We start from the raw sequence: 25,213 nt of genomic DNA, 5'->3' as shown, positions 1-25,213 counted from the left end.
AGAAATAAATTTTTGACTAAATTTGCTATAGAAATAAAATGTTAACAAAACTTTTTATAGAAATAATATTTTGACAAAAATCTATCTATATATATAAAATTCAATCTATGTTTGTTTATTTGTTTGTTTGTTTGTATGTTCCGAGTTGGCTCCGAAACGGCTGAACCGATTTACTTGAAACTTTCAGACATCGTAGGGGGCGTTCATGTGGTGAAAATAGGTTACCTCATTTTTTGACACCTCGTCGCGGAAGGGGACCTCCCCTTTGTCGGACTTTTTGAAAATTGGACCAAAGTTGACCGATTTGCTTGAAATTTTCATTGAAGGTTGGGTTTGGTATCTAGACCAAGATCCGCTACTTTATATTTCGATATTTGGTGGCGGAAGGGGACCTCCCCTTTGTTCGACTTTTTTAAAGTACAGTGAAAAAACTAGAATTCTCTAAATTATCTGAGATTTACAGAAAACATGTGGTGAGGTTATGGAATTAATATGGGGTACCCGATGATTTCATATGTGGATGGGGAGGGGGGCCTCCCCTTGCCATACTTTTTGAAACTTGGAACGATTTGCTTAAAACTTTCATTGAATGTTGGGGTTGGCATCTAGACAAAAATCCGCTACATTATTTTTCGATATTTGGTCGGGGAGGGGGACCGCCCCTTTGTCCGAATTTTTTTGTTTGAAAGTACAAACAAAACTAAACTCCCCCGACTGAAATTTTACGGAAAAAACGGGTTATGCAATTATATCAGGTTCTTGATTTTTTAATAAAAATAAAAGGGCATAGGGAGACATCCGCTTCTCTTAAGTACATACAGAGAAACAATTAAAATATTACCGAGTTACTTGAAATTTACAGAGGACTGGGGAGAGGTTACGATATTAATAGTTGATACCTGATTTTGTGATATTTGGACGGAAGAGAGGCCGCCCCTTTAGGCTTATAATTTGCTTGACATTATCTGGGACGTTTACAAAAGATACGCTACACCACTTTTCGATATGTAGTCGGCGAGGAGGTCCTCCTTTAAAACTGCAAAAAACAACAATTCATAAGTTTTCTTGAAATTTACATAGGCAGTGGGAGAAGGTTATGAACGAAGAGGTAACCTTCCTTGCCCCACACTTGAAGGAAAGTTTCAAGAATTTTCAGGGAAGGTTAGGGGTGCTATTCACTACGGTGTTTGTCGATATTGTATCGGGGAAATTGACGTCCATTTAAAACAATAGAGCAAAATTTAAACATCGCCGATCTACTTGAAATTTACAGGGAACGTGGGAGGAGGTGATTAAATTTATACATGAGTTTTTAATTAGTATATGATTTTTCGATATCTGGTTGGGGAAGGGGAAATTTGAAATAAACTTTGTCGATTTACTTCGATAGAATTTATAGGGACCATTGAGTAGTTGCGAAATTATGAAATTCGGTACATGGTGTTAGTATATGGTCTCTCACAACCATGCAAAAATTGGTCCCCAGCGGACCATAATAATATATAGCCCCCATATAAACCGATCCCCAGATTGGCTTGCGGAGCCTCTAAAAGAAGCAAATTTCATCCGATTTGGCTGAAATTTGTTACATGGTGTAACTATATGGTCTCCAACAACTATGCACAAATTGGTCCTCATAGGTCCATAATTATATATAGCCCCCATATAAACCGATGCCCCGATTTGGTTTGCGAAGCCTCTAGGAGAAGCAAATTTCATCCGATCCGGTGTTAGTATATGGTCTCTAATGAGACCATATACTAATGAAATTGAAATTCTACAGGTATTTTAGGCCTACAAATAGTTATGCCGCAAATTATGCCTATCTGTCCATGCTTTGGTATAGCACCCATATAGACCGATCTCCCGATTTGGAGTCTTGGGCTTCTAGAAACCAAAATAAGTGTGCCGAAAATGCCGTCTATCGGTCCATGTTTTGGTATAGCTCCTATATAAACCGACGTATCGATTTTACTTCTTGGGCCTCTAGTAACCGTAGTTTCAATCGCATTTGCCTAAAATTTGAAATCTAGATTATTTTAGGGCCAGAAATAGGTGTGGCGAAAATGGTTCACCACTGTGATATTACAATGGACTAAATAGTCTAAGTGAGCCTGAAATATCGGGCTGCCACTGTACCTAACCTAACTTAGGCGTGAATTTTGTGTGTATGGCCCATATAGACTGATCTCCCGATTTAACTCCTTGAGCTTCAATAAACCATAGTTGTTATCAAAATTTCCTGCCATTTTAACGAATTTACTTTTTATCGGTCCATTTGGTAAGGCCTCCATATAGACCGATGTCACTTCTTGAGGGTATAGATGGTGCACTGATCATGAAAATTTTCTGATTTTATTTCTTCTAATCATTTGAATAATTGGGGGTAAAAATCGAGAGATTTTGGATTTCAAATCAAGGCGTTAGTTCATACTTTTATTGCACACTTACACAAGATGTTTGTGATTCATCTAAAACTCAAACAAAAATGGTTGTTGTTAATCCAGAATCTGGTCTAGTATTCATAGTAGAATCTTTAAATTTATCTTTGAGAAGCGTACGGGTTGAACTGGACTGCTTGGGAGAATATCTGTCATCAAATCCCATTGAAATTGTTTATATTATCAACCCGCTACAACGAAGAGTTTTCAAAAGAAACTATTATATTTGATTCATGGTAGTGGATATTTAAGATTCGACCTGGCCGAACTTACTGCTGTATATGCTTTGTTTAATTTTATATTATATACAATTTATATAAATTAAAAATACAATGAAATATAGCCTAGAAACATTAAAATAATTACTACAACCAGCTTTAGATTTATTATGACTATATAGAATATTATTCATTTCCTTGGAATAATTCCTATTTAATCCTTGGAAATTTGTATAAATATCATGACCGTACTCATCAGGATTCCCATCATGTTGATCATAATTGAAAGTCTTATTCTTGGCCACAATCCAATTGTAATGATATAAGACATTAACATATAAGCCATAGTAACCGGATTCAGCGCAACTGTTGCCTTCCAAAATAATTCCAGTTAAATAGCCTGAACACACCAGAGGACCTCCCGAATCTCCTTCACAAAAATTATGGGGAATTTGTTCTCTATAACCTGCGCATAAGACATCACTTGTAAGCTCACCATAAAACTCAGTGCACAGTGTATTATTGACAATGGGCACTAAAGCCTGCCGCAGAATGGTGGAATTAAAATTCTGGAAAAGTTGAAAAATGGTGAAAATTTTTATTTGAAACGCAAAGAAAAATTCTGTCTGCAAACAAACGTTTGAAAGTTAATTTGAATAAAAGGGAAATTAAATACTAATAATGAGAGATTCATAAAAAATTCAATTGATTTCAAAAGGGATCTTAAAAATCCTTTAATATGTTTCTAATTTAAATTTAAATTTTATTCTACCATAGTCCAATATAATTCCTGTCAAACGATATTGATGAACAAAAGGCATCAAACTTACCTCAGTTATATTCCATCCTGTAGTTGAGCACATTAGCCCATTTAAATCTGAATTAATATTTATCGGTATGATTTGGATGGTTGGCCAATTCGTAGGAATGTTATCGTTAATAAAAAGCAGAGCAATATTATTTTCCAAAGTCACAAAATCAAATGATTCATGGACCATAACTTCATTTACATCGTATTGCAGTGTGTATGGTGTGATTTTGGTTAAGAACTCGGTTCCCATAACTACAGAAAATTCTGTTGCAGTTCGATAGGGGATTTGTAATTCTCTAAAATGTAATAAAAAAGTTTATAATATAAAATTAGCAAAAAAGAGTTGAATGTTAGTTGAGTTTTAATTGAGGCAACTATTCACATAAACAAGATTATTGAATCCGCAGACATTGAACTATTTGAGAGATTTAATAGTAATTTCTAAGTAGAATTTTGAAGAAGTCGTCCTTTTGGTGCTTATTACTATTGTTCAATCACTGGGCGGGGAGAAACTGGAAAAAATTAATTTACCACAATGAACTGGATGGTCTAGTGAGTCACCGCAGTTCAATGGTCAGTACACTTTCCTTGCATACAAAGCGTCGTCGATTCACTCCCAGTTTCGACTGAATTCCAAATAGGTTTTAAGCGGTGGTCCATACCCTCTCAGTAATGAGGTGACATTTCTGACGATATCAAACTACAATATTTTGACAACACTGTCTATAGAAATAAAATTTGGACAAATTTCCTATAGAATTAAATTTTGAAAACGTTTATAAAGAACCAAAATTTAATTCAAACTTTCTGAGAAAAAAATAAATTTAACAAAATTTTCTATAGGAATAAAATGTTGACAATATTTTTCACAGAAATAAAAATTTGACAAAATTTTCTATAGAAATAAAATGTTGACAAATTTTTATAGAAATAAAATTTTCACAAAAATGTTTTTAAAATTAACAGTTTGACAAAATTTTCTATAGAAATAAAATTTTGATAAAATTTTCTATAGAAATAAAATCTTGCCAAATTTTTATAGAAATAAAATTTTTACTAAAATGTCTTTAAAATTAACAGTTTGACAAATTTTTTTATAGAAATAAAATTTTGACAAAGTTTTCTATAGAAATAAAATTTTGATAAAATTTTCTATAGAAATAAAATGTTGCCAAATTTTTATAGAAATACAATTTTCACACAAATGTCTTTAAAATTATCAGTTTGACAAAAATTTCTATAGAAAAACCGATGCCCCGATTTGGTTTGCGAAGCCTCTAGGAGAAGCAAATTTCATCCGATCCGGTGTTAGTATATGGTCTCTAATGAGACCATATACTAATGAAATTGAAATTCTACAGGTATTTTAGGCCTACAAATAGTTATGCCGCAAATTATGCCTATCTGTCCATGCTTTGGTATAGCACCCATATAGACCGATCTCCCGATTTGGAGTCTTGGGCTTCTAGAAACCAAAATAAGTGTGCCGAAAATGCCGTCTATCGGTCCATGTTTTGGTATAGCTCCTATATAAACCGACGTATCGATTTTACTTCTTGGGCCTCTAGTAACCGTAGTTTCAATCGCATTTGCCTAAAATTTGAAATCTAGATTATTTTAGGGCCAGAAATAGGTGTGGCGAAAATGGTTCACCACTGTGATATTACAATGGACTAAATAGTCTAAGTGAGCCTGAAATATCGGGCTGCCACTGTACCTAACCTAACTTAGGCGTGAATTTTGTGTGTATGGCCCATATAGACTGATCTCCCGATTTAACTCCTTGAGCTTCAATAAACCATAGTTGTTATCAAAATTTCCTGCCATTTTAACGAATTTACTTTTTATCGGTCCATTTGGTAAGGCCTCCATATAGACCGATGTCACTTCTTGAGGGTATAGATGGTGCACTGATCATGAAAATTTTCTGATTTTATTTCTTCTAATCATTTGAATAATTGGGGGTAAAAATCGAGAGATTTTGGATTTCAAATCAAGGCGTTAGTTCATACTTTTATTGCACACTTACACAAGATGTTTGTGATTCATCTAAAACTCAAACAAAAATGGTTGTTGTTAATCCAGAATCTGGTCTAGTATTCATAGTAGAATCTTTAAATTTATCTTTGAGAAGCGTACGGGTTGAACTGGACTGCTTGGGAGAATATCTGTCATCAAATCCCATTGAAATTGTTTATATTATCAACCCGCTACAACGAAGAGTTTTCAAAAGAAACTATTATATTTGATTCATGGTAGTGGATATTTAAGATTCGACCTGGCCGAACTTACTGCTGTATATGCTTTGTTTAATTTTATATTATATACAATTTATATAAATTAAAAATACAATGAAATATAGCCTAGAAACATTAAAATAATTACTACAACCAGCTTTAGATTTATTATGACTATATAGAATATTATTCATTTCCTTGGAATAATTCCTATTTAATCCTTGGAAATTTGTATAAATATCATGACCGTACTCATCAGGATTCCCATCATGTTGATCATAATTGAAAGTCTTATTCTTGGCCACAATCCAATTGTAATGATATAAGACATTAACATATAATCCATAGTAACCGGATTCAGCGCAACTGTTGCCTTCCAAAATAATTCCAGTTAAATAGCCTGAACACACCAGAGGACCTCCCGAATCTCCTTCACAAAAATTATGGGGAATTTGTTCTCTATAACCTGCGCATAAGACATCACTTGTAAGCTCACCATAAAACTCAGTGCACAGTGTATTATTGACAATGGGCACTAAAGCCTGCCGCAGAATGGTGGAATTAAAATTCTGGAAAAGTTGAAAAATGGTGAAAATTTTTATTTGAAACGCAAAGAAAAATTCTGTCTGCAAACAAACGTTTGAAAGTTAATTTGAATAAAAGGGAAATTAAATACTAATAATGAGAGATTCATAAAAAATTCAATTGATTTCAAAAGGGATCTTAAAAATCCTTTAATATGTTTCTAATTTAAATTTAAATTTTATTCTACCATAGTCCAATATAATTCCTGTCAAACGATATTGATGAACAAAAGGCATCAAACTTACCTCAGTTATATTCCATCCTGTAGTTGAGCACATTAGCCCATTTAAATCTGAATTAATATTTATCGGTATGATTTGGATGGTTGGCCAATTCGTAGGAATGTTATCGTTAATAAAAAGCAGAGCAATATTATTTTCCAAAGTCACAAAATCAAATGATTCATGGACCATAACTTCATTTACATCGTATTGCAGTGTGTATGGTGTGATTTTGGTTAAGAACTCGGTTCCCATAACTACAGAAAATTCTGTTGCAGTTCGATAGGGGATTTGTAATTCTCTAAAATGTAATAAAAAAGTTTATAATATAAAATTAGCAAAAAAGAGTTGAATGTTAGTTGAGTTTTAATTGAGGCAACTATTCACATAAACAAGATTATTGAATCCGCAGACATTGAACTATTTGAGAGATTTAATAGTAATTTCTAAGTAGAATTTTGAAGAAGTCGTCCTTTTGGTGCTTATTACTATTGTTCAATCACTGGGCGGGGAGAAACTGGAAAAAATTAATTTACCACAATGAACTGGATGGTCTAGTGAGTCACCGCAGTTCAATGGTCAGTACACTTTCCTTGCATACAAAGCGTCGTCGATTCACTCCCAGTTTCGACTGAATTCCAAATAGGTTTTAAGCGGTGGTCCATACCCTCTCAGTAATGAGGTGACATTTCTGACGATATCAAACTACAATATTTTGACAACACTGTCTATAGAAATAAAATTTGGACAAATTTCCTATAGAATTAAATTTTGAAAACGTTTATAAAGAACCAAAATTTAATTCAAACTTTCTGAGAAAAAAATAAATTTAACAAAATTTTCTATAGGAATAAAATGTTGACAATATTTTTCACAGAAATAAAAATTTGACAAAATTTTCTATAGAAATAAAATGTTGACAAATTTTTATAGAAATAAAATTTTCACAAAAATGTTTTTAAAATTAACAGTTTGACAAAATTTTCTATAGAAATAAAATTTTGATAAAATTTTCTATAGAAATAAAATCTTGCCAAATTTTTATAGAAATAAAATTTTTACTAAAATGTCTTTAAAATTAACAGTTTGACAAATTTTTTTATAGAAATAAAATTTTGACAAAGTTTTCTATAGAAATAAAATTTTGATAAAATTTTCTATAGAAATAAAATGTTGCCAAATTTTTATAGAAATACAATTTTCACACAAATGTCTTTAAAATTATCAGTTTGACAAAAATTTCTATAGAAATAAAATTTTGACAAAGTTTTCTAGAGAAATAAAATTTTGACAAAATTTTCTATTAAATTTTTAATTAAATTTTCTCAGAAAAAAAGGAATGTGACAAAATTTTCAACAGAAATACAATTTTTACAACATTTTCTATAGAAATAAAATTTTGACAACATTTTCCATAGAAATAACATTTTGACAATATTTTCTATAGAAATAAAAATTTCACAAAAATGTCTTTAGAAATAACAGTTTGACCAATTTGTTTTTTTATAGAAATAAACTTTTGACAAAATTTTCTATAGAAATAAAATTTTGATATAATTTTCTATAGAAATAAAATGTTGACAAAATTTCTATAGAAATAAAATTTTCTACAGAAATAAAATTTTGACAAAATTTTCTATAGAAACGAAATTTTGAAAAATTTTTTATGGGACCAAATTTTAATTATAAATTCTGAGAAAAAAAAAATTAACAACATTTTCTATCGAAATAAAATTATGACAAAATTTTCCATAGAAATAAAATTTTGACAATATTTTCTAAAGAAATAACAATTTCACAAAAATGTCTTCAGAAATAACAGTTTAACAAAAATTTCTATAGAAATAAAATTTTGATAAAATTTTATCCAGAAATAACATTTAGACAAAATTGTTTATAGAAATGAAATTTTGATAAAATTTTCTATAGAAATAAAATTGTGATAGAATTTTCTATTGAAATAAAATGGTGACAAAAATTTCTATAGAAATAAAATTTTTACAAAATTTTCTATAGAAATAACATTTTAACAAAAATTTCCATAGGAATAAAATTTTGACAAAATTTTCTATAGAAATAAAATGTTGACAAAAATTTCTATAGAAATAAAATTTTGACAAAATTTTCCCCAGAAATAACATTTGACAAAATTGTCTATAGAAATGAAATTTTGATAAAATTTTCTATAGAAATAAAATTGTGATAGAATTTTCTATTGAAATAAAATGGTGACAAAAATTTCTATAGAAATAACATTTTGACAAAATTTTCTATAGAAATAACATTTTAACAAAAATTTCCATAGGAATAAAATTTTGAAAAAAAATTCTATTGAAATAAAATGCTGACAAAAATTTCTATAGAAATAAAATTTTGGCAAAATTTTCTATAGAAATAAAATTTTAACAAAATTTTGTATACGACCAAAATTTTAATTAAATTTTCTCAGGAGAAAAGAAATGTGACAAAATTTTCTATAGAAATACAATTTTGACGAAATTTTCCATAGAAATAAAATTTTGACACTATTTTCTATAGAAATAAAATGTTAACAAATTTTTTGTAGAAATAAAATTTTCACAAAAATATCTTTAGAAATAACAGTTTGACAAAATTTTTTATAGAAATAAAATTTTGACAAAATTTTCTATAAAAAAAAAAAAATTTTGAAAAATTTTATATAGAATCAAAATTTTAATTAAATTTTCTCAGGAAAAAAGAAATGTGACAAAATTTTCTATAGAAATAAAATTTTGACAAAATGTTCTATAGAAATAAATTTTGAAAAATTTTGTATAGAACCAAAATTTTAATTAAATTTTCTCAGAAAACAAGAAATGTGACAAAGTTTTCTACAGAAATACAATGTTGACAAAATTTTCCATAGAAATACAATTTTGACAATATTTTCTATAGAAATAAAATGTTGACAAAATTTTATAGAAATAAAATTTTCACAAAAATGTCTTTAGAAATAAGAGTTTGACAAGATTTTTTATAGAAATAAAATTATGACAAGGTTTTCTATAGAAATAAAATATTGACAACACTTTCTATAGAAATAAAATTTTGACAAAATTTTCTACAGAAATAACATTTTGAAAAAATTTTCTATAGAACTAACATTTTGATAAAATTTTCTATATAAATAAAATTTTGATAAAATTTTCTATTGAAATAAAATGCTGACAAAAATTTCTATAGAAAAAAAATTTACAAAATTTTCTACGGAAATAAAATTTTGAAAAATTTTGAATGGAATCAAATTTAAATTAAATTTTCTTGAAAAAAAAATTTACAACATTTTCTATAGAAATAAAATGTTGACAAAAATTTATATAGAAATAAAATTTTAATAAAATTTCCTACAGAAATAAAATTTTGACAAAAATTTCTATAGAAATACAATTTTGGTACAATTTTCTACAGAAATAACATTTTCAGAAAATTGTCAATAGAATTAAAATTTTGACAAAATTTTCTGCAGAAATAACATTTTGATAAAATTTTCTAAAGAACTAAAATTGTGATAAAATTTTCTATAGAAATAAAATTTTGATAAAATTTTCCATTGAAATAAAATGTTGACAAAAATTTCTATAGAAATACAATTTTGAAAAAATTTTCTATAGAAATAAAATTTTGACAAAATTTTCTGTAGAAATAAAATTTTGACAAAATTTTCTATAGAAATAAAATTTTAACAAAATTTTCCATAGGAATGAAATTTTAACAAAATTTTCTACAAAAATAACATTTTGACAAAATTATTTATAGAACTACCTGCAAGCTCTTACTGCGTGAGAAGGCTGTCATGATGGCAACTGTTCGATGGGAGAATTGTAAGGGTTGTAACGACACCAAGCAAATATGGCGCCATTTAAACTTAAACCGAACACTAGATATGCTAGTGTTCTCGAGAGGCCAGATATCACTCCTGATATCTGCTATAACGGGTCGCTGCCTGATAGGCGATTTTGCAAAAACTATTGGTGCGAAGTATAATGACTATTGTATGAGCTGTCATGATGCGGAGGAAAAGGAATCAATAAAACACCTCTTGTGTGAACGTCCTGCATTTTGTGTAAGGCATAAGCAAATTTTAGGGACATATAGCTTCAGATTACTGGCGGACCTGGAAAACTTTAACTTAAGCAGTCTGCTAATGTTTTTGGAACAATCTGGTTGGTTCAACAGAAGAAAATAATCGAGAAGAAAATAATCGAGAAGAAATTCTGATAAAATTTTCTATAGAAATAAAATTTTGATAAAATTTTCTATTGAAATAAAATTTTGACAAAATTTCCTATAGAAATAAAATTTTGACAAAATTTTCTAAAGAAATAAAATTTTGACAAAATATTCTGTAGAAAAAAAATTTTGACAAAATTTTCTATAGAAATAAAATTTTAACAAAATTTTCCATAGAAATAAAATTTTGACAAAATTTTCTATAGAAATAAAAGTTTGACAACATTTTCTAAAGAAATGAAATTTTGACCAAATTTTCTGTAGAAATAAAATGTTGACGAAATTTTCTGTAAAAATAAAATTTTGACCACATTTTCTATAGAAATAACAGTTTGACAAAATTGTCTATAGAAATAAAATTTTGACATAATGTTCTATGGAAATAAATTTTTATAAAAATGTCCATAGAAATAAAATTTTGATTGTTTTTTTATTGCTTTTTTACTTTTGTATAGATTTTCTATTCTTATTTACGAGATTTAATTGTTCATAGTATTAATTTTGACTTCAAACGGCCAAATAGCTTATTTTCTAAGACTGGTCCGAAATAAATTCTTCAGAAGTAGAAACAAATTATTTTGTATCCCTGGATACTTCAAAAAAATTATTGTGGAACAACTTCAATTTTTTGTTTTTGGTTGAGCATTTTAATAAAAATCGAAGTGGATATTTCTTTTCTTTCAGTGGAAATTAAAGAATATGAGTCATTCCTTGATACTTCAAGTGCTGCAATTATATTCTCATATAATTTTCTTTACAACAACATATCTTGTAATTTTCACTTAAACAGCAGATATTTTTCAAAAAAAATCCAAAAACTAGAAATTATACACTCGGGAAAATCTTATTTTTCATAACACTTACCCATCAATAGCAACTTCATTCGTAACTTCTTCACTAAAATTACAGAATATAAGAATAAAAATATTTTAGTATATAAACATTAGTATAATGTGATATTTAAATACACAATTCATACTTTACAATACAATGGGCAGCTGTTAAAATAGCACGGGACGATATCACACTTCCACCACAAATATGGCCCTCTCCATAAAATTCCGCATCAACATATTTAAGGCGTATGGAGACTTGCCAAGGAGCCACATCTATAGTTACAGGTTTACTGGTAAGGGACTCTCGGCCATCTAAAAATCCAGTCGACATAGTGTAGCAGTTTACCAATTTTATAAATATGCCATTACCTGCTCACTTACTTACTATACGCCATGCCATTAGCCAATGCAACTAGAATAAATCCATAAATTCTTGGGAACATTATTCACTGTGCTTACTAACGCTTAGATTTGTTTCTAAACTGAATGCTTTCACATTTTCTGATTTTTTCCACAATTCTTGGCAAATTTGTATAAATTCTCTATTTACACTCTGAGATCAAAATCACAAATGAGCGGTATCGTTTATCTTATCTTTTAGTAGAATTTCGAAAAAAAAAACGAAAAAAAGAAACAGATAGTAAAACTGTTTAGCACATTCATTCAGATTTTATTTAGAATTGGAACAATTTGGCAGCTTCCTCCAGATAAGCCAAACATAATAATGGAATTAGTAATACGTATATAAACATTTATAGACTACGAGACTACGATCATAAATGAAAAGTCATGTGGCAATGTTGATTTAGAATTATAATTTTAGCAAATAAAGTAGAATTAAAATTTCATTAAATTTTTAAAGGTAATAAAGGAACAACAGTGGGTTAGGAAATTTCAAAATAAGGAAAATAGTAAAATTAGATAAATTAAATGTAATTAAATTTGGAGAATTAATTAAATTCGATAAGTCAAAAATCATATATAATTAAGTTATTAAAATTGTCTATAGAAATAAAATTTTGTCATAGTTTTCTATGGAAAAAAAATTCTGACAAAAATTTCTATAGAAATAAAATTTATTTCTATAGAAAATTAAGCAAAATTTTATTTCTATAACAACCAAATAAATATTGGACAAAATTTTTTATAAAAAATAAAATTCTGACAAAAAATGTTTAATTGTTTTTAAAAATTTCTTTTAATATAATATTTGGTCAAACTTTTATTTCTATAGAAAATGTAGTCAACATTTTATTTCTATAGAAAATTTGTCAACAGTTTATTTCTAAGTAAATTTTCTAAAAATTTTATTCTAAAAGAAAATTTGTCAGAATTTTATTCTAATAGAAAACTTTGTCAAAGTTGTATCTCTATCTAAAAATTTTCTCAACATTTTATTTCTATAGAAAACTTTGTCAAAATTTTATTTCTATAGAAAATTTTGTCAACATTTTATTTATATAGATTTTTTATTGAAATAAAATTTTGACAAAATTTTCTACAGAATTAAAATTTCGACAAACTTTTCTATAGAAAATTTTATTCTAAAAGAAAATTTTGTCAAAATTTTATTCTAATAGAAAACTTTTTCAAAATTTTATTCTAATAGAAAACTTTATCAAAATTTTATCTCTATAGAAAATTTTGTCAAAATTTTATTTCTATAGAAAACTTTGTCAAAATTTTATTTGTATTAAAAAATTGGCAAAATTTTATTTCTATAGAAAATTATGTAAAATTTTATTTCTATAGAAAATTTTTTCAAAATTTTCTATCGAAATGAAATGTTGACTAAATTGACAATAGAAATAAAATTTTGACAAAATTTTCTATAGAAATAAAATTTCGACAAAATTTTCTATAGAAATACAATTTTGACAAAATTGACTTTAGAAATAAAATTTTGACAACAATTTCTATAGAAATAAAATTTGACAAAAATTTTTATAAATCCCATATCTCTAAAATATTTGTCAATATTATCTATCGAAGTAAAATTTTGCCAAAATTTTCTATAGAAATAAAATTTTAATTATTAATTTTTTTTTTTTTTTGTAGAAATAAAATTTTGACAAAACTTTCTACAGAAATTAATTTTGGACAAAAAAAAAATTTGGACAAAATTTTCATAAAAAATAAAATTTTGACAAAAATTTTTTTAATGTTTTAAAATGTTATTTCTATAGGTTAAATTTTTATTTCTATAGCAAATTTAGTCAACATTTCATTTCGATAGAAAATTTTGTCAACAGTTTATTTCTATAGAAAATTTTGTCAAAATTTTATTTCTATAGAAAATTTTATCAAAAATCTATAGAAAAAAAATTTTGACAAAATTTTCTATAGAATTAAAATTTATTTCTATAGAAAATTAAGTAAAATTTTATTTCTATAGAAAATTTTGCCATCATTTTATTTATATAGAAAATTTTGTCAACATTTTATTTTATTATATAGAAATTTTCTATAAAAATAAATTTTTGACAAAATTTTCCGTAGAAATAAAATTTCGATAAAATTTTCTATAGAAATACAATTTTGATAAAATTGACTATAGAAATAGAATTTTGACAAAATTTTCTATAGAAATAAAATTTTTACAAAATTGACTGTAGAAATAAAATTTTGACAACAATTTCTATAGAAATAAAATTTTACATAATTTTCTATAGAAATAAAAATTTGCCAATTTTTTTATACAAATAAAATTTTGACAAAGTTTTCTATAGAAATAAAATTTTGACAAAATTTTCTATAGAGATAAGATTTTGGCAATTTTGACAAAATTTTCTATAGAAATAAAATTTTGACAAAATTTTCTATAAAAATAAAATTTTGACAAAATTTTCTATACACTTAAAATTTATTTCTATAGAAAATTTTGTCAAAAATCTATAGAAATAAAATTTTGACAAAATTTTCTATAGAATTAAAATTTATTTCTATAGAAAATTAAGTAAAATTTTATTTCTATAGAAAATTTTGCCATCATTTTATTTATATAGAAAATTTTGTAAACATTTTATTTATATAGAAAATTTTAACAAAATTTTCTATAAAAATAAAATTTTGACAAAACTTTCTGTAGAAATAAAATTTCGACAAAATTTTCTATAGAAACAAAATTTTGACAAAATTTTCTATAAAAATAAAATGTTGACAAAATTTTCTACAGAATTAAAATTTATTTCTATAGAAAATTATGTAAAATGTTATTTCTATAGAAAATTTTACTCAAGTTTCATAGAAATAAATATAATTTATATAGAAACTTTTGACAAAATTTTCTATAAAAATAAAATTTTGACAAAATTTTCTATAGAAATAAAATTTCGACAAAATTTTCTAAAGAAATAAAATTTTACATAATTTTTTATAGAAATAAATTTTAATTCTATAGAAATTTTTGTCAAAATTTTATTTATATAGACAATTTTGTCATCATTTTATTTCTATAATTTTTTTTATAGAAATAAAATTTTGACAACATTTTCTATAGAAATAAAATTTTGACAAAATTTTCTAAAAAATAAAATTTTGACAAAATTTTCTATGGAATTAAAATTTATTTCTATAGAAAATTAAGTAAAATTTTATTTCTATAGAAAATTTTGTCAAAATATTATTTCTATAGAAAATTTTGCCAACATTTTATTTCTTTAGAAAATTTTGACAAAATTTTCTATAGAAATAAAATTTAACAAAATTTTCTATAAAAATAAAATGTTGACAAAATTTTCTGTAGAATTAAAATTTATTTCTATAGAAAATTAAGTAAAATTTTATTTCTATAGAAAGTTTTGTCAAAATATTATTTATATAGACAATTTCTTAAATATTTGTCAATATTATCTATCGAAATAAAATTTTGCCAAAATTTTCTATAGAAATAAAATTTTGACAAAATTTGCTGTGGAAATGAAATATTGTAAAAATTTTCTATATTAATAAAATTTTGACAAAATTTGTTATAAAAATAAAATTTTGACAAAATTTTCTATAGAAATAAAAATTTTGATAAAATTTTCTAAAGAATTAAAATTTTGATAAAATTTTCTATAGAAATAAAATTTTGACAAAATTTTCTATGCAACAAAGTAAATATAAGCCTCCCTGTTTATAGTCTTCGTTACATTCATTTTTAGATAACGCCTGAAACTTTCTCATATATATAATTTAAATGTCCAACCCCCACCCAAAATTTTCCCTTGCTTATTCAAACTAATCTAGATATATATGTCTTTTAAGGATTAAAAAGCAATTTGTGACACATTTCCCATAATATTGCACCAGACGACACTTCATTCGCTTGGGATACAATGTTGCTCTTGGCGTCACTGTAATTTACAAATGCTTAAAAAAATTCCCAAATGTTTACATCAAGAAGAGTTTGAAATACCGCTTAGAAATACCGACAATATGACCGATAAGAATGATTTTTTAAACTGGTATTTGATGAACTCATCAATAACACAAATAGGTAGATATCTACCTCCCCACATATAATCTTTTATTTCACGGGGCAATTCACACCAGAGTGCAGTAAGACTATCGTCGCCGTATATCTCCATACCATATCAGACGACCTATCGGCATATTGAACAATATTAGCTATAGCTTTGTTCGAGTCGGTTGTTAATTTTTTGAAAAAACTGTCAAATTTCTATCCGATACACTCTGAAAAAAAGGGTTGAAGTAAATTGTTATCCAAAATCACATATAAAAACACCCTATTTTTTTGAGGAAAATTGGTACAACTTTTTCAGTGGCAATCAAAACATTTCCTTCAGAGTACAAATGTTTGAAGCAGGTACTTTATTTATTATACTGAGAGAAAAATTTTTTTATATCCAGAAAAAAATTCGAATATTTAAATTCAAAAATTTTTTTCTCAATGCATTTGCTAATGTTGTTGATATTACCACTAGGTGAAGGGAACCCAATTCTGATACCGAGTGTAGGAAAATAAATATTTATGATAAACAAACAATGATTATTACACCACTAGATAAACTCACCCATACGGCGAATGCTTCGAGTGAAATATTTTCTTGGTGCAATAATGCCACCAGCGCCGCCTGCAATATAATAAACATTGAGATACGCTCTCAATGAATCCATCATCAATCGAAAGTGTAATATTGAATGATGGTATCGGCAGACAACAAAGTAAAATAGAGGAACAGTGGGTTATGTGATAATTTTAGTACAACTGATAGTCTGTCTATGACCAATGTAAAAACACATATTTTTATAGCCTCCACCATAGGGGTATATTAACTTTGTCATTCCGTTTATAATATAATATATATATAATATATATATAATAATATAATAATATATTCTGGGTTGAGATGAAACTCTGAGTCGATCTAGCAACGTCCACCCATCCGTCCGTCCGTCTGTTGAATTCAAGCTAACTTCCGAACGAAACAAGCTATCGACTTGAAACTTATCATAAGTAGTTGTTATTGATGAAGGTAGGATGGGCCATATAGGACCACTTTTACGTATAGCCCTAATATAAACCGACCTTCAGAGTTGGCTTGCGGAGCCTCTTGGATGAGCTAAATTCATCCGATCCGGTTGAAACTTAGTATATGGTCTCTAACAACCATGCAAAAATTGGTCCAGATCGGTCCATAATTATATTTGACCTCCGGAGCCTCTTGGAGGAGCACATTTTATCCGATTCAATTGAAATTTGGTACGTGGTGTTAGTATATGGTCTCTAACAACCATGGACAAATTAGCCCATATCGGTCCATAATTATATATAGCCCCCATATAAATCGATACCCAGATTTGACCTCCGGAAGCTCTTGGATTCGGTTGAAATTTTATACATTATGCTAGTATATGGCCACTAACAACCATTCCAAAATTGATCCATATCGGTAGTTATATAGCCGACCCCCAATCACACAAAAATTGGTCCACTCAAGTTAAAAATTATCTAAAAAAATTTTATTTCTATAGAAAATTTTATTTCCATAGAAAATTTTGTCAAAATATTATTTCTATAGAAAATTTTGTGAAAACTTTATTTCTATAGAAAATTTTGTCAAAATTTTATTTCTATAGAAAATTTTGTCAAAATTTTATTTCTATAGAAAATTTTGTCAAAATTTTATTTCTCTAGAAAATTTTGTCAAAATTGTATTTCTGTAGAAAATTTTGTTAAAATTTTATTTGTATAGAAAATTTTGTAAAAAAATTATTCTATAGAAAATTTTGTCAAAATTTTATTTCTATAAAAAATTTTGTTAAAATTGTTTTCCATAGAAAATTTTGTCAACATTTTATTTCTATAGAAAATTTTGTCAAAATTTTATTTCTACAGGAAATTTTGTTAAATTTTTTTCTATAGAAAATTTTGTCAAAATTTTATTTCTATAGAAAATTTTGTCAAAAGTTTATATCGGTAGAAAATTTTTTTTTAAATTTTATTTCTATAGAAAATATTTTCAATTTTTATTTCCATAGCAAATTTGGCTAAAATTTTATTTCTATAGAAAATTTTGTGAAAACCTTATTTCTACAGAAAACTATAGAAAATTTTGTCAAAATTTTATTTCTATAGAAAATATTTTCAATTTTTATTTTCATAGCAAATGTTGTCAAAATTTTATTTCTATAGAAAATTTTGTCAAAATTTTATTTCTATAGAAAATTTTGTTAAAATTTTATTTCTATAGAAAATACTTTCAAATTTATTTCCATAGCAAATTTTGCTAAATCTTTATTTCTATAGAAAATTTTGTGAAAACTTTATTTCTACAGAAAACTTTGTCAAAATTTTATTTCTATAGAAAATGTTGTCAAAATTTTATTTCTATAGAAAATTTAGTTAAAATTTTATTTCTATAGAAAAAATTTTCAATTTTTATTTCCATAGCAAATGTTGTCAAACTTTATTTCTATAGAAAATTTTATCAACATTTTATTTCTTCAGAAAATTTTGTCAAAATTTTATTTCTACAAAAAATTTTCAAAAAAATTTTTCTATAGAAAATTTTGTAAACATTTTTTCTTTTTTGTCAAAATTTAATTTCTATAGAAAATGTTGTCAAAATTTTATTTCTATAGAAAATTTTGTCAGAATTTTTTTTTCTATAGAAAATTTTGTCAACATTTTATTTCTATAGAAAATTTTGTCAAAAGTTTATGTCGATAGAAAATTTTATCAAAATTTGATTTCTATAGAAATTTTTGTTAAAGTTTTATTCCTATGAGAACATTTCGTCAAAATTTTATTTCTATAAAAAATTTTTGTCAAAATTTTTTTTCTTTAAAAAATTTTGTCATAATTTTATTTCTATAGAAAATTTTTTGTCAAAATTGAGTTTCTATAGAAATTTTTGTCAAAATTTTATTTCTATAAAAAATATTATAATATTGTTATTTCTGTAGAAAATTTTGTCAACATTTTATTGCTATAAGAAAAGTTTGTCCAAATTTTATTTCTATAGAAAATTTTGTCAAAATTTTTATTTCTATTGAAAATTTTGTCAAAATTTTATTTATAAAGAAAATTTTGTCAAAATTTTATTTCTTTAGAAAATTTTGTCAAAATTTTATTTATAAAGAAAATTTTGTCAAAATCTTATTTCTATAGAAAATTTTGTCAAAATTTTATTTCTATGGAAAATTTTGTCAAAATTTTATTTCTATACAAAATTTTGTCAAAATTTTATTTCTATAGAAAATTTTGTCAAAATTTTATTTCTATAGAAAATGTTGTCAAAATTTTATTTCTATAGAAAATTTTGTCAAAATGTTTTTTCTATAAAAAAAAAATTGTCAGAATTTTATTTCTATACAAAAAATTGTCATAATTTTATTTCTATAGAAAATTCTACGTATGGACTAACTTACAATTTAGAAGATGGTGTTAGGGTTGTTACCGCAACCCAAGTAATTCGATTGTGTCGTATATACTTGTTTATTTTAAAGATTTTTATACCCTCCACCATAGGATGGGGGGTATATTAACTTTGTCATTCCGTTTGTAACACATCGAAATATTGCTCTAAGACCCCATAAAGTATATATATTCTGGGTCGTGGTGAAATTCTGAGTCGATCTGAGCATGTCCGTCCGTCCGTCTGTTGAAATCACGCTAACTTCCGAACGAAACAAGCTATCGACTTGAAACTTGGCACAAGTAGTTGTTATTGATGTAGGTCGGATGGTATTGCAAATGGGCCATATCGGTCCACTTTTACGTATAGCCCCCATATAAACGGACCCTCAAATTTGGCTTGCGAGACCTCTACGAGTAGCAAATTTCATCCGATCCGGCTGAAATTTGGTACATAGTGTTAGTATATGGTCTCTAACAACCATGCAAAAATTGGTCCACATCGGTCCATAATTATATATAGCCCCCATATAAACCGATTACCAGATTTGACCTCCGGAGCCTCTTGGAAGACAAAAATTCATCTGATTCAGTTGAAATTTGGTACGTGGTGTTATTATATGGCCTCACACTCCCATGCAAAAATTGGTCGAAATCGGTCCAGAATTATATATAGCCCCCATATAAACCGATCCCCAGATTTGACCTCCGGAGCCCCTTGGAAGAGCAAAATTCATCCGATTCGGTTGAAATTTGGTACGTGATGTTAGTATATGGTATCCAACAACCATGCAGGAATTGGTTCATATCAGCCCATTATTATATATAGCTCCCATATAAACCGATCGCCAGATTTGACCTCCGGTGCCTTTTGGAGAAGCTAAATTCATCCGATCTGGTTGAAATTTTGTACTTGGTGGTATATGATATTTAACAACCATGCCAAAAGTGGTCCATATCAGTCTATAATCATTTTTAGCCCCCAGATAAACCGATCCCGAGATTTGGTTTTGGAGCCTCTTGGAGGAGCAAATTTCATCCGAGTGAGTTGAAATTTGTGGATGACAGTCTTTCGTAGAAGTTTCTACGCAATCCATGGTGGAGGGTACATATACTTGTTTTCATTAAAATTTATCACAACATTTTTATGCAATCACCATTATTATCATAAATCGCCCACTGTGCATAATAATTCACAGAGGATTTTACTGCTCAATTGAACAAATTGATTAATGTATTATGTTCTATATACGTTTTAAATTTTTTCTGTTTTTCAAGTTTCTTGTACAATTTAAGTGTATTTGTTTAAGATATGCCATGCATTTGCCTTCGCATATGACAAAGAAATTTTTGTAGAAAAACTGCAAGAGAAACATTTTAAAGGATTTACGTACATTAAGGTCTTCTACTGGCGACAATGGGTATTTCGTGTCTATGGCAGAATGATGAGATATGTTATGCATTCGCGGCCTAATATATCCGTGCATTTTGAATGGTACACAGAAAAAAATTTTACTGATTCAATGACGAAATCAATTGATCTGATTAATTTTTTAATTGAAATTGCTTCAGTCACGACATTGATAGTATCACAGAATTACTTAAAAATTAATTCATAGTAAACCTTAAGAATTATATATTTGAGGACCAATATAGCACATACATTCATTTCGAATATACGACATTCAAGACTGCACAAATACCTGACGCAACATCCATATTAATGGCTCATTATTATACCATTGGTGGTTTATTTTAAAGGACAAATGCCACCACTCATATCATGTATAAAAACAAGGGGTCAATCTTTATTATTGCAAAAACGGACCTTTTGTGATTTTTACGAGCAACCACCACCCTAAATTGTTGTTTCTTCAATTTATCAACTAAACCAGTTTTATAAGTGCATTTTTAATGATATTGCATCCACCTATGAACCCTTATTGAAATCTCTTAACCTCTAACTTTGGGTGATTTTAAGCCAAGGGATTTATTTTGTTCGGGTAATAAATTTTTAAATTACTTCATAATAATTCTCATACTCATGATATATTAAAAAATTTAAAAGCTTTAGTCTGCCAGCTTAGAAATCACCTTTGTGCAGCGGTAATATCGTAACCCGTGAGGCTTTGCCGAGGTACGATTATTGCTATTTGAAAACTAAAACCAATAGCTCGCCATAGAGATGTGAAATATCATCATCTGAGGCAATTTTTGAAAGCCCGAAAGGGCTAATTGAACAATCAATATAAAAATTAGAAATTAGTGCGATTTTAACAACTGACACTAGAAGATGGTCCGTTAAGTACTTAGGCACACTGAAGGTTGAAGAGGGAGTACTGCCTGAGAAATATAAATTCTCATAAGATGGTACAGTGGGAATGTCTACATAGGATTTGTATCCCATAAAACGTCTTTATTTTAAAGACGCCGCTTCTCTATATCGGAAACCAATATACCAATATTATTTTGAAACTTTACAAGAACAAGTATATACAGTAGTAAGTTCGGCCGGGCCGAATCTTAAAAAATTTAAAGATTCTACCTATTAAGACCTGATCAGATTCTGGATTTATGAGAACCAATTTTGTTTGAGTTTTAGAGAAATCATAAACAAATCGTGTATATGATGAAATAACGCCTTGATTTGAAATCTTAAATCTGTAGATTTTTTCCGCCATTATTTAAATGAATACGATGAGTAAAATCTGGAAATTTTACTTTCAGTTTCAAGCAATTTTCATGATCTGTGCACCTGCTACACCCTGAAGAAGTGTTTTCTTTTCTGAGGAACGAAATTTTAGACAAGCAAAGTTTTCTTTGGGCACAAATTCTTTAGACAATCGTTGAATTGCTTATCAAAAATTCGGATTAGTTTGCTCTAAACGAAAATACTTTATACGAAAGGGGAATTTCTTTTGTCTAAAATTTCATTCCGGAGTAAAATAATTTTTCTTTGGGGGTACCCTCAAGTAGAGAAATCGGTCTATATCGATGCCTTAACAAATGGACCGGTAAAAATAAATGCGATACAGATTTTTGAGGGTCTAAAATTCCAGTATATTTTTGTGCAAATCGGATAAAAACTACGATTTCTAGAAGCCAAAGGAGTTAAATCTGGAGATCGGTCTATGTGGAGGCTATACTAAAACATGGGTCGACACACACCATATTCGGCTGACCTATTTGTGATCAGCCGAATTCCCGAAATAATTTCGAGAGTTAGGTCTATATGGAATTCCACTTCCAGACGAATTTGGTGAAAACTACGAATTTTAGAAGCCCAAGAAGTAAAATCGGGAGATCAGTCTATATAGGGGCTATACCAAAATATGGACCGATACGGACCATTTTCGACTCACCTCGTTATGGTCCTATGATACGTCTATATTTCTAATTTCCGGCAAATTGGATAAAAACTACGGATTCTAGAAGCCCAAGAAATAAAGTTGGGAGATCGGTCTATATGGGGACTATACCAAAATATGGACCACTAGGCACCATTTGCGACACACCTATTTGTGATCTTAAAATACTTCTAGATTTTCAATTGCAAGCAAATCAGCTAGAAAATATAGTCTCTAGATGCCCAAGAAATAAAATCGAAGGATTGGTCTATATGAGGGTTATACCAAAAAAATGAACCGATACACCTCAATTTCGGCACACATATGTGTGGTCCCAAAATACCTCTAGATTTCCAATTTCAGGCAAATCGGGTAATAAATACAATTTATAGAAGCCCAAGAATAAAAATCGGGAAATTGGTCTATATGGCGACTATACCTAAACATCGACCAATGCGGTCAATTTTCGACACACTTCTTTATGGTCCTAAAGTACCTCTAGATTTTTAATTTCAGGCAAATCGGATGGAAAATATAGTTTCTAGACGCCCAAGAAGCAGAATCGGGAGATCGGTCTATATGGCGACTATACCTAAACATGGACCAATACGGACAATTTTCGACACACTTCTTTATGGTCCTAAGATACCTCTAGATTTTTAATTTCAGGCAAATCGGATGGAAAATATAGTTTCTAGACGCCCAAGAAGCAGAATCGGGAGATCGGTCTATATGGGGGTTATACCAAACCATGGACCGATACGGACCATTTTCGACACACCTCTTTATGGTCCTAAAATACCTCTAGATTTTCAATTTCAGGCAAATCGGATGGAAAATACAGTTTCTAGACGCCCAAGAAGCAAAATCGGGAGATTGGTCTATATGGTGGCTATATCAAAACATGGACCGATGGGCACCAATTTCGGTTCACCTTTTTATGGTCCTCAAGTACCTCTAGATTTTTAATTTTAGGGAAATTCTATAAAAACTACGGTTTTTATATGCCCAAGACCCCACATCGGGAAATCGTTTTATATGGGGACTGTATCAAAACTTGGACCGATATAGACCATCTTCGAACTTGACCTGCCTGCAAACAAAAAACGAATCTGTGCCAAATTTCAGGACGATAGCGCCATTATTGAAGGCTGTAGTGTGATTACAACAGACAGACGGACAGACGGACATGCTTATATCGTCTTAGAATTTCTCCCAGATCAAGAGTATATATACTTTATATAGTCGGAAAGCGATATTTCGATGTGTTACATACGGAGTGACAAACTTATTTTACCCCCATCACCATTCTATGGCGGTGGCTATAAAAAAAAAACAAGTATATACGGCCGTAAGTTCGGCCAGGCCGAATCTTATGTACCCTCCACCATGGATTGCGTAGAAACTTCTACGAAAGACTGTCATCCACAAATTTCAACTCACATGGTTGTTAAATATCGTATTTCAACCAGATCGGATGAATTTTGCTTCTCCAAAAGTCACCGGAGGTCAAATCTGGGGATCGGTTTATATTATTATATTATTATTATGGACTGATAGGAACCAATTCCTGCATGGTTGTTGGATACCATATACTAACATCACGTACCAAATTTCAACTGAATGGGAAGAATTTTGCTCTTCCAAGGTGCTCCGGAGGTCAAATCTGGGGATCGGTTTATATGGGGGCTATATATAATTATGGACCGATATCGATCAATTTTTGCATGGGTGTTTGAGGCCATATATTAACATCACGTACCAAATTTCAACTGAATCAGATGAATTTTGGTCTTCCAAGAAGCTCCGGAGGTCAAATCTGGTGATCGGTTTATATGGGGCCTATATATAATTATGGACTGATATGGACCAATTTTTGCATGGTTGTTAGAGACCATATACTAACACCATGTACCAAATTTCAGTCGGATCGGATGAAATTGGCTTCTCTTAGAAGCTCCGCAAGCCAAATCGGGGGATCGGTTTATATGGGGGCTATATATAATTATGGACCGCTGTGAACCAATTTTTGAATGGTTGTTAGAGACCATATACTAACACTATGTACCAAATTTCAGCCGGATCGGATGAAATTTGCTTCTCTTAGAGGCTCCGCAAGCCACATCGGGGGATCGGTTTATATAGGGGCTATATATAATTATGAACCGATGTGGACCAATTTTTGCATGGTTGTTAGAGACCATATACTAACACCATGTACCAAATTTCAGTCGGATCGGATGAAATTGGCTTCTCTTAGAAGCTCCGCAAGCCAAATCGGGGGATCGGTTTATATGGGGGCTACATATAATTATGGACCGATATGGACAAATTTTTGCATGGTTGTTAGAGACCATATACTAACACCATGTACCAAATTTCAGCCGAATCGGATGAAAATT

At 28.5% G+C, this 25,213-nt stretch overlaps 1 protein-coding gene and 1 non-coding gene across 4 annotated transcripts; one reads left to right on the top strand and one right to left on the bottom strand.

Moving 5' to 3' along the window:
• Positions 1-2,645: 2,645 nt before the first annotated feature.
• LOC142223630 (transmembrane protease serine 9-like) lies at positions 2,646-12,122 on the bottom strand. Of its 3 annotated transcripts, none has more exons than XM_075293495.1 (7): positions 11,986-12,122; positions 11,744-11,912; positions 11,629-11,661; positions 6,538-6,814; positions 5,960-6,276; positions 3,490-3,766; positions 2,646-3,228 (listed from the first exon to the last, which is right to left on the bottom strand). In XM_075293495.1, the coding sequence occupies exons 1-7, from the start codon at positions 12,041-12,043 to the stop codon at positions 2,743-2,745; spliced, it is 1,617 nt and encodes a 538-aa protein (XP_075149610.1). In that variant the 5' UTR covers positions 12,044-12,122; the 3' UTR covers positions 2,646-2,742. The 3 variants fall into 3 exon arrangements, with proteins under 3 accessions (XP_075149610.1, XP_075149611.1, XP_075149612.1); XM_075293496.1 differs by having other exon boundaries at positions 11,982-12,093; XM_075293497.1 differs by having other exon boundaries at positions 11,970-12,071.
• Positions 12,123-21,556: 9,434 nt separating this feature from the next.
• Positions 21,557-21,696, top strand: LOC142227700 (U4 spliceosomal RNA). The gene has a single exon (XR_012719987.1). It is a non-coding gene; the product is annotated as a U4 spliceosomal RNA (small nuclear RNA).
• Positions 21,697-25,213: the final 3,517 nt, after the last annotated feature.

The sequence above is a fragment of the Haematobia irritans genome, chromosome 2 (assembly GCF_050003625.1).
Source record: "Haematobia irritans isolate KBUSLIRL chromosome 2, ASM5000362v1, whole genome shotgun sequence".
In the NCBI taxonomy this organism is placed as follows: Eukaryota; Metazoa; Arthropoda; class Insecta; order Diptera; family Muscidae; genus Haematobia; species Haematobia irritans.
The sequence above is the reverse complement of the archived record's forward strand: the minus strand, read 5'-3'. Positions and strand labels throughout refer to the sequence as shown.

Bases quoted from the DNA above. Each gene is read 5' to 3' on its own strand.
- LOC142223630 (XM_075293495.1), bottom strand. From the start codon at position 12,043: ATGTTCCCAAGAATTTATGGATTTATTCTAGTTGCATTGGCTAATGGC. The intron at 6,277-6,537 runs GTAAGTTTGATG...CAACTTTTCCAG, and splicing joins CAGGATGGAATATAACTGAG to AATTTTAATTCCACCATTCT. The intron at 3,229-3,489 runs GTAAGTTTGATG...CAACTTTTCCAG, and splicing joins CAGGATGGAATATAACTGAG to AATTTTAATTCCACCATTCT.